Below are 11127 nucleotides of genomic sequence, written 5' to 3'. Positions count from 1 at the left end.
ATCCACGTGTGGAAAAGCTCTTAGTGATTTTTTATTTTTATTTTTTACAAATGTTACAATTTCCCCCCACTTTGAAATTACATAGTATTTTGTGTAGATCATTGACAAAAACAAAGACAATTAAATCCATTTGAATCCCACTATTTAACATAACAAAATGTGGAACAAATCAAGGAGTGTGAATACTTTCTGAAGGCACTGTACATGTAAATGTACATTATAATGTATTACACATGTAAATGCCCTCTATTGACAGACCACACTGTAGAGGAGGGAGTGGATACAACCTAGTCCAAGCCAGTGAGATAGTAGTCTGACTGTGCTGATTCCTTTTCAACAGTTTAAATGTTCATTTTCTATCAACAATCTGCCCGTCTTATAGCAGTGGCACTTACTATGATTAAACTCACGCACAGACACACACATTCACACACATGGCATTGTATAACGTACATTCCGGTATGTAGTGGTTGAGTAAATGGACATAATATTTTTGTGCTATTTCCTGAGCAACATTTTTTCTCTCCTTTTGGCTTCTCTTTAAATTTCCCCTGGGACCCTGGACCTTGGGTTTGGCTCCATGTCAGACACTCAGCCTGGGTTTGGCTCCATGTCAGAGACTCAGCCTGGGTTTGGCTCCATGTCAGAGACTCAGTCTGGGTTTGGCTCCATGTCAGAGACTCAGTCTGGGTTTGGCTCCATGTCAGAGACTCAGTCTGGGTTTGGCTCCATGTCAGAGACTCAGTCTGGGTTTGGCTCCATGTCAGAGACTCAGTCTGTGTTTGGCTCCATGTCAGACACTCAGTCTGGGTTTGGCTCCATGTCAGAGACTCAGTCTGGGTTTGGCTCCAAGTCAGACACTCAGCCTGGGTTTGGCTCCATGTCAGAGACTCAGTCTGGGTTTGGCTCCATGTCAGAGACTCAGTCTGGGTTTGGCTCCATGTCAGAGACTCAGTCTGGGTTTGGCGCCAAGTCAGAAACTCAGTCTGGGTTTGGCTCCAAGTCAGAGACTCAGTCTGGGTTTGGCTCCATGTCAGAGACTCAGTCTGGGTTTGGCTCCATGTCAGAGACTCAGTCTGGGTTTGGCTCCATGTCAGAGACTCAGTCTGGGTTTGGCTCCAAGTCAGACACTCAGCCTGGGTTTGGCTCCAAGTCAGAAACTCAGCAGCTATGACAGTTCATCAGGCTTAGCACACCATATCCTCTTAGCAGTTAAGGGCTGAGTCCCAAATGGCACCCTATTCCTTATATAGTGCACTACGTGTTTAGGGATCTATGTAGGAGCCATTTGGGATGCAGGCATAGCTCTTAAATGAAATGTTCTTTGAGCCCAGCAGAACTGGACCTATGGCAATACCTGAGCTTGGTAAGTCTCAGATATGACTGAAATCCTTTTATGAAATGGCCCGGCACAACCTGATCGGATACCTTGTGATTTTACTGGCTTCCATTTTATGTTTGCTATTGATATCAAAATCGTAAAACTGATTGGTCTAATGGTCTAAATTACTGAAGGCAGTTTGATGTGATAATATGTTCTCTTACAGAAAAAAACTATGAATTTCACGTGATAACACGTGTTTCACATGTGATTTTATGTGAAGTTAATGTGACAACATGTAAAAGCAATGTGATAATCTCAACTTTTTTTTCACGTCCAAATGCAGTTCCACTGTGACAATTGTTCACGTATGAGAGTGCAAATGAGATTTTCACATGTGAAAGTTTTCCAAATGTGAAAAAGAAATTCCACGAGAATTTTATGTGAAAGTGCAAATTAGATTTTCACATCAGCAATTCACATAACTTTATTCTCCTCACGTGAAAAGGTGGTGTTAACATGTGAACAAAAAAATCTCATACAGTTTAATACATTTTAACCTGCGGTACGGTTTCACATGTGAACAATTGACAAGTTTTTGTGACTTTTTGTTGGGCTGTTTCACATGTGAAAATGTGATTGGTGCAGGAATACAGGTGAAATCAGTCATTGACACAGACATGGTGGTGTAGCAGGAAGATTCAAATGTTGTGAAGCAATGTTCTTTTTTTTAGGTCTAGTGAGCAGAAACTCGAATGTTGTGAGAATTGTGTGCAACTTCCGCCGTGCGTTAACAGTGAACACTGAGGCTGTACCCTTACAGTTTTACACAGTAGTCAATAGGCTATTGTGGCTATTTGAGCATAATGTAGGCCTACCAACAAAACCAATGGAGCAAATCCCATAACATTTTCACATGGAAATAGCTCTGTAACACCATGGGTGACAGTAAATGGCATTGTATTTAAGTTGTAGGATGCAAGATACCACTTAACGAAATACAATTCATTAGTATTACCATATAGATAATTAGACAATGTAGGCTGCCCCTCTGCTTATTAGCTTATTTCCATATTCAAGCCTGTCTCAATATACAACACTGTCCCTTAAAGAGATACGATTTTTACCTTATTGGCTTTTCAAAGACAGCTTGAAATGTAGCCTACCAATGTCGTGGTCTTGTAGGAAGCAGTAACTCCACATTGCTGATCGATACTTATTTATAACTGGGCTAATAACTCACTAACTAGCAAAGAATATGTTCAAATGTGCACATGTGTGGCCCTGCGCTCTGATCTGTGCTGATCTGAAAAGCTCATTCATTCACAGGTGATTGAAAGACTGCTCCTGGGCTACTCCCACCAATATAATTCTACTCAGTTGCGCTCTGGCTTTGCCTACAACAAAATCACAGACTCAATCTTGCAAAGTTTGTTTGTTCTGGTTTGTTGCATTGAAAAGGAGAGGATACAGTGTTGACTAGATCATCTGTCCGCGGTGGCGGCTCTGGCGCGGGACGTGGACCCCACGCCACCATAGTCTTTTCCCGCTTCTTTACCCGCCTCCGTGGTGCCTTTAGAGCGGCGACCGTCGCCGTCGCCCTCGGACTGGGGACTCTTGCAGCGGACCCCCGAAAGGACGGGAGATTCCGGCAGCGCCGGAGTGAAGGGCGGCTCAGGCAGCTCCTGACTGACGGGTGGCTCTGGCAGCTCCTGACTGACTGGCGGCTCTGGCAGCTCAGGACAGATGGGCAGCTCTGGCAGCTCAGGACAGACGGATGGCTCTGCCAGCTCAGGACAGACGGGCGGCTCTGGCAGCTCAGGACAGAGGGGCGGCTCTGGCAGCTCAGGACAGACGGGCGGCTCCGGCAGCTCCTGACAGAAAGGGGGCTCTGGCAGCTCAGGACAGAAGTGAGACTCTGACAGCGCTGGACAGGAGGAAGACTGGCAGCGCTGAACAGGAGGAAGACTCTGGCAGCGCTGAACAGGAGGAAGACTCTGGCAGCACTGGACAGGCGGGAGCACCTGGAGGAAGGAGACGGAGAGCCTGGTGCGTGGGGCTGCCACCGGAGGCCTGGTGTCTGGAGGAGGCACCGGATGGACCGGACCGTGGAGGCGCACTGGAGGTTTTGAGAACCGAGCCTGCACAACAGACCACACTGGGCTGTGCTGACGAACCGGGGACACCGTGCGTAGGGCTGGTGCCATATACCCCGGGCTGAGGAGACGCACTGGAGACCAGATGCGCTGAGCCAGCTTCATAGCACCTGGCTCGATGCCCACTCTAGCCCGACCGATACGAGGCGCTGCGATGTAGCACACCGGGCTATGCCTGCGCACTGGGGACACCGTGCGCCTCACGGCATAACACGGTGCCTACCCTGTCCACCTCTCTCCACGGTAAGCACGGGGAGTTGGCTCAGGTCTCCTACATGACTTAGCCACACTCCCCGTGTGCCACCCCCCCAAGAAATTTTGGGGGCTGCCTCTCGTCCCTGTTGCGCTCCCGGGCCAACTCCTCAAAATGCCGCCACTGATTTGGCTGCCTCCAGCTCTTCCCTGGGGCGGCGATATTCCCCAGCCTGTGCCCAGGGTCCATCTCCGTCCAATCGCTGCTGCCCGATACCATGCTGCTTGGTCCTTGGTTGGTGGGTGATTCTGTAACGATCGTCGTCCTCCTCATCTGAGGAGGAGTAGGAAATGCGCAGCGTGGTACGTGTTCATGATGTTTATTTGCCTGAACACTAAAATACAAAATAACAACGTGAATAAACAAAATGAACGAAACAGTCCCGTGTGGAACAAACACTGACGCGGAAAAATAATCACCCACAAAACACAGGTGGGAAAAGGCTACCTCAGTAGGATTCTCAATCAGTGACAACGAACGACACCTGCCTCTGATTGAGAACCATACCAGGCCAAACACATAACAACAACATAGAAAAAGGAACATAGACTGCCCACCCCAACTCACGCCCTGACCATACTAAAACAAAGACATAACAAAAGAACTAAGGTCAGAACGTGACAAGTTGCCTTGTTTTGTATCACATGCCAATGATTAAACTGGGTGAGGACACGTTGAATAATAATTACTGTATAAATAAACATACACAATGTAATCATGTGTGTCAAAAATAGCCTACTGAGTGGTGCAGCAGCCTAAGGCACTGTATCGCATTGCTTGAGGTGTTAGTACAGACCTGGGTTCGATCCCGGGCTGTGTCACAGCCAGCTGTGTCTAGGAGAGCCATGAGGCTTTGCACAATTGGCCCAGCGTCGTCCGGGATAGGGGAGAGTTTGGCCGGCCGGGATTTCCTTGTCGCATCGCTCTCTAGTGACTCCTGAGGCGGGCCGGGCGTCTGCACGCTGACTTCGGTCGCCAGTTGTACGGTGTTTCCTTTGACACATTGGTGCTGCTGGCTTCTGAGTGAATCGTGCAGTGGCAGGGTCGTATTTCGGCGGACACGTGGCTCTCTCGGCCCTCTCCTGAGTCCTTATGGGAGATGCACCGATGGGACAAAACTGTAGCTACCAATTGTATGTCATGAAAAGGGGTAAAATTACCCCAAAAATATATGTACGCTGAAAACACACTGTTTGCGTGTGTGTCCTACCTAACGACTCATTTTTGTTTGCATCATCTGTGAAATTGTGTGTGAAAATTAGAATCCACTTGAAATTGTGAGGGTTAGTATACAATGTTATGGTAGTGTGGTACTATTAGACATTATCACTCCTTCCACCTCCCTCCCCCACCTACTCAACACAATCAACACTGCCAAATATGACAGATTACTTTCTCTGACACACACACACACACACACACACACACACACACACACACACACACACACACACACACACACACACACACACACACACACACACACACACACACACACACACACACACACACACACACACACAGTCCCTTTTCCACATTCATCATACCCACTATCAACCAACCTAGACAAAGAGATGCTTGGCGAATTGTTGAATCCCCTCCCACACAAACACACCCACACCTGCTCTCAATTTTTTACCATAGAGAAAGATGTAGAGGATCTAGACATGGACCAAATCACCAAAATCCTTTCAGAAAGTATCCCTTCTCCAGTCCCGAGGTAGAGAAGAGTAACAGTAACAGACATGTTAGAGTATTGTATCATGTTCAGCTCCTCGTCGGACTATAGATTTTGGGTCCATACCATTACTAATTCATGTTAAGGGTGGACCCTCCCTCTCCCTGAAGGAAACCTGATCGGGATCAATATAAATGACCTTGGGTTGGGCTGGTATGGGCTCTGTTCAGCAGGGTGTAATGTCACACATCGTAACACAACATTCAGATAGAAATGTATTGTTTAGAACATACATGTCAGGTAAATAGGGGGGATCATGTTAGCTCTATTCATTACATTTCTATCGGCTTGCAACGGTCGGAATGTTTCATCTCACTGAATACACCCCAGAAGGGAATCGTGACTGATCTCTCCAGGCGCCGAGTTTTATTAGGAGCTGGATTCAACCCGTATCGCAAGAAGTATTGAGGAAGATCCGCGTTATAGTGCTCGATTGAAATATAAAGGCGTTGTTCCCCCGTTTGCGGAGACTGCATTCACGGTAAATTCTGCATATGTCCCTAAGGGCTGGATTCAATCCGAAACCGCACTATAGTGCATTTGACATTTAAAGATAATTTCCAATTGAGCAGACATCTGCAGTGTTTACCTGAAATACGAACTTTAACAGCCGCATTGTCTCCGAGCACGATCGGATATAGTACTGGCCTAAAGCTTTATTACGCAAGCAAATATATGAACAAACAGATGATCAAACCAGAGGGATGTAGTTGATGTATTTTATTGTGAGATGGGGAGTCATAGAAAAAACAAACAAAAACTATCACTATAAAAATGATCATGGATTAAAACAAGTACATATAAAAGAGGTTGTGGCCTTGACGTAGTATACATACAAAGTAACAAATTGGCACAAATAAAACACAACAAAATGTCAATATTATTTTGGCTTGGCAAAAAGGACAGGTTCATGGTTAAGGGTCATCCTTCAATACAACAGCACACTCATGCTATTAGACATACAGTTAGTTCTCAAAGAGTTTCAGTAGCTTCATATTAAAGTGGGGCAAAAGGTCAAAACTAACATGAGAATGAATGGATTTAGAAAGGGAACCAATTCCAATTTCAGGCTTGTGGGGGGTGTGTTGACAACTTCAGATGTATTTTCATTCTAAAACATACTTCAAAATGCCAGAGTTTTTTTTTTTTTTTTAGTTCCCACCTTTGTTGTAGTCAGCTTACATTTGAAATGATTTTCATACTAAAATATATTATTGTATTAATACAAACTACAGTATTGTACACTACATTGTGTAATAAATAACCATAAAGAAATATAAAATAAAAAAAAATAACACATAAATATAAAATGTTTCTAGAACTAAACAGATAACCCATATCATTGGGAATGGGGAAAAATACTGCCTTTTCTGAAAACATACAGTACACACATTTGAACATGAACATACAAAACAAAATAATACTGACAGGTAAAAAATATTGTCTGAATAACCATTATGGGATCATATTTGCCTACTTTTGTTACCTGAAGAGAGAGCGAGCGTTTCACAAGTGTTAAACAAGTGCATTGGAACTGGACTGGAGGGGAATTATACATGTCAAGGCAGGAAATATTTCAAAATCATGTTTCATCGTTCCGTTAAAACATGTGCATTGTAAGTCCTTTTAGTCTTTGATTGCTCTGATTATAAAAGAGGCAGATCTTTTTTTTTTTAAATCTCAAACATGTAATTCATGTCTAAATTATAATTCATGGTAACGCTATAATCTACAACATCAGGACTAGTGGTAGTGAGCCAAAATCAACAGGATATCGGCTGAAAGAGTTGACATGTTTGAAGCTGCTATCAAATCTGGGCCTCGACACAACCTGACAACAGCTGCTAAGGAAAAACAGCAGTATTCAATGGCACTTTTGATACGCATCATGTCTTCTTGTTTTCCATAAGGCTGGGAGTGGGAATAGGATTCAGGGGGCAAATGATCTCACGATTGTTCTTCTTGCTTATTCTGCTTGGATCTGATTCTGTACATGTAACACTGATGACAACAGATTGATGAAATGAACAAACGAACGAACAGAACATTTTAGAGCAATGTGTCAATGCAGACTCCTTCCGTACTCCCCTTGTCTTCTTCTTTCATCTAGAAGGTAATCAACTACTGGAATATCATCATGGATGAACTCATCTCACAATCGTTTTCTTCTTTAAGGCTCGCAATCCATGGACAACAAAAGGTATGCTAACATCACCAGCTAACATGCTGATGATGTATACTGTAAGTCTAGTGCCATAACACTGAAGGGTAGACAACACCACTGTTAGTGCCATAAGTAAACCAAGCCACTTGTAGTGCACAGGATCTTTTTTCCTCCAACTTAATAAAATACTGATTTTTTTTTTTGTTCATTGGCAATAAAAAGATATAGAAATCTCTCCTAAATGTACAGGTTTTTAAAGGTTAAAATATGAGGGATAAAATTAGTAACACTGATAAAAAGAAATGACCCAAGGTTGATTTAGTAATAAAACATTATCTAAAACGTGTCGGCTCTATCTTCCAAAGTCCGTATAATGCATTTTTTGTTGTTAAACTTTGTGTTTTAGTTTTTTACAAATACATTTTCTAACACTGAAAATGTTTCTCCTTCTGTGGAAAAAGCCACTAGTATTTTTTCAGGCACACCTGGATTCATACACAGTAGTGAACTGAAATGCAGCGTCCGTCAGAGCAATCCAAACTTTAGCTCTCTATCCTTTCCCCCAATGTCATGGGGGAAAAGGATCCTTCCATTTCATTAAGGAAGAAGCACGGGTCTGGTTCCTCCCTGTTTTAATTCGGATCTCCTTTCTCTCCTGTCGGTGTCTGGTTCTTGTCTTCTGAAACAGTGTTCCTGTTTGTTTCACCTTCATTCTCTTTCATGACCTCACTTTCCTCCGCCGCCCTCGACCCTGACTCTTCCTTGTCCTCCGAGGTCAATCCTTTCTCTGTGTCCATTGTCTCTTCCTTCTCAGACAGCTCCTCCTCCACCTGCTCCTCAGCCTGTTCCTTCTCACCTCCATGTTCCTCCTCTTTCTCCCTGTTCTCCTGTACCTCCTCTTGCCTTGTGTCTGCTTTTTTCCCTGTAACCTCCTCTTCCTCCTGCTCCTCCTTTACTTCAACCCCCACTACCCCCTCCTCTTCTTCTTCTCCTTCCTCCCCTTCACCCCCGACCACTACTCTCTCCACTCCCTGCTCTTCCTCACTCTCTCCCTCCTCTCGACCAGTGTCTTCTTCCTTCTCCCCCTCCGCCTCTTCCTCCTCGTCCCCTCCCTCGTCTCCTATCCGCACCACCTGTATATCATCCATATCCAGAACTCTGTCCGGATCCCCCTCCACCTCCTCCCCTGCCGCTGTCTCCATGTCCTCCTCCTCCCCCTCCTCCTCACTCTCCTCCTCGTCCTCCCTGGTGCTGCTCCCTCGCTCATCAGAGTCCAGGTGGGAGGAGGTGGGCCTGCTGTCTGACTGCTCCTGCTGCTCCCCTCCGAGGCCCAGGGCCAACCCCACAGGGCTCTCCATCTCCTCCTCCAGCACCTCCTCCCCTATACCTCCTTGACTTCCTTCCAGCGCCTCTTTCTTGCAATAGGAGTAACGGTGGTTCATGTGCTGGGAGTAGGAGCCCGAGTGAGAGAAGCGCTTGCCACACTTGTCGCACTGGTAGGGTTTCTCCCCAGAGTGGAGACGCATGTGTTCTATCAAGTGGTGCTTGTGTTTGAAGGCCTTCCTGCAGATACCGCACTCGTGGGGTCGCTTGCCTGTAGCAGGGGAGAAAATAAACAGTCAATAAAAATGTATCTGAAACAGAGTGATAAAACATTCAGGCTCAGGACTATTGTTGAGTGAAATCACAGAGTAACACCGTATGGGCTTGTAACAGGGGTTGCACCCTCCTTGAAAAATACTGTTGTAATTCCCCAGACTGTTGTGCTTGTGAAATGGTTTTGATTATTGCGCCAAAAGTCGGTGAAACCCATGTTATTTATCATCACGTATCCATGGTAAATATAGCAAACAATGCAACAAAAAAACAGGACAGTGTGAATTTGGATGGAAAAACGGGTATCAAAGTCATAAAGACAGAACGCCTCAGAGTGGGTTGACCTGTGCTTGGCCACAACACTACCCATGTTCTCATTGAAAATTACTAACAGAGATCTGATGCAACATCCCTTCAACATTTCATACCGGAAGGTTAATGTGGTTGGCAGGGGGAGTTCTGGTGGAGTGCGTGTGTGTGTTTATTGGGTAATAGCTGCTGGGATGGTGGTGTCCACCGCCCTTCTGCAATATACACTGGTATAACAACAATGCAGTCAGTGTGTGATTTCAGAAATTTCCCCCTTCAGTTTCACTTCGCCTCGTGTTTTCCTGAGGTCTCTCTGGGGAGGTGCAGTGAGGCTGATGTTCAGCAGGTATGAAATGGAAGAAAACTATCGAAAAACGGGGAGGTACTATGTGAGCCTTTTATTGTCCAGTTGCAAAGCGATTCGCTGCATGTTGCACCCTAAAGAACACGACCCAGGTCGACCTTCGCCCCTGATGTACCTGTGTGTTCGTATTTATGTCGGAGCAGAGAGCTGCTCTTCTGGAAGATCTTGTCACACAGGTCGCAGGCGTACATCCCACTCTCCGTTTTCCTCATTTTCTTCCTGGAAGGGGCGGAGTCTGAGTCGTTCAGCTCTTCCATGGTGGACACGCCCTCTGAGCTGGTGTCCTGACGCTCCTCCTGAACAACAAATATCAATACATGAGAACACATCATTTATAATGTATGATGTCAGATCTAATATGTGTGGATATATGTAATATAATGTTTACTGTTTTTAAGTTTTGAATTGTAACAGGAGTATCAAATCAAATCAAATGTATTTATATAGCCCTTCGTACATCAGCTGATATCTCAAAGTGCTGTACAGAAACCCAGCCTAAAACCCCAAACAGCAAGCAATGCAGGTGTATTAGTACAGTAATACAGTTATAGAGAGGCCAGGAGAAGTGTCATTCTCGGATCATAACGGTTAACAATATGTGCAAGACAATAATACAGGCAAGTTGGAAATGATTTGGTGGAGGTGTTTGTTTGGTTTGTCATTCTGTTTCTCAAGGAAAACAAATCAAATCGAATGTTATTAGTCACATGCGCCGAATACAACAGGTGTGTAGTAGACCTTACAGTGAAATGATGAATACAACAGGTGTAGTAGACCTTACAGTGAAATGATGAATACAACAGGTGTAGTAGACCTTACAGTGAAATGATGAATACAACAGGTGTAGTAGACCTTACAGTGAAATGATGAATACAACAGGTGTAGTAGACCTTACAGTGAAATGATGAATACAACAGGTGTAGTAGACCTTACAGTGAAATGATGAATACAACAGGTGTAGTAGACCTTACAGTGAAATGCTGAATACAACAGGTGTAGTAGACCTTACAGTGAAATGATGAATACAACAGGTGTAGTAGACCTTACAGTGAAATGATGAATACAACAGGTGTAGTAGACCTTACAGTGAAATGATGAATACAACAGGTGTAGTAGACCTTACAGTGAAATGCTGAAGACAACAGGTGTAGTAGACCTTACAGTGAAATGATGAATACAACAGGTGTAGTAGACCTTACAGTGAAATGCTGAATACAACAGGTGTA

At 44.6% G+C, this 11127-nt stretch overlaps 1 protein-coding gene across 2 annotated transcripts in view; it reads right to left on the bottom strand.

Moving 5' to 3' along the window:
* Window positions 1-6173: 6173 nt before the first annotated feature.
* The window catches only part of LOC118361563 (zinc finger E-box-binding homeobox 1-like), a 73711-nt gene continuing 68757 nt past the window's right edge, over window positions 6174-11127 (bottom strand). For both annotated transcript variants that reach the window (XM_035741586.2, XM_035741587.2), the window contains exons 8-9: window positions 10017-10197; window positions 6174-9226 (exon numbers count right to left, since the gene is read on the bottom strand). In XM_035741586.2, the coding sequence (XP_035597479.1) occupies window positions 8265-9226; window positions 10017-10197 (1143 nt within the window). In that variant the 3' untranslated portion in view covers window positions 6174-8264. The remainder of the gene's footprint in view (window positions 9227-10016; window positions 10198-11127) is intronic.

This window comes from Oncorhynchus keta, chromosome 28 (genome assembly GCF_023373465.1).
Source record: "Oncorhynchus keta strain PuntledgeMale-10-30-2019 chromosome 28, Oket_V2, whole genome shotgun sequence".
Taxonomy (NCBI): domain Eukaryota; kingdom Metazoa; phylum Chordata; class Actinopteri; order Salmoniformes; family Salmonidae; genus Oncorhynchus; species Oncorhynchus keta.
The sequence above is the reverse complement of the archived record's forward strand: the minus strand, read 5'-3'. Positions and strand labels throughout refer to the sequence as shown.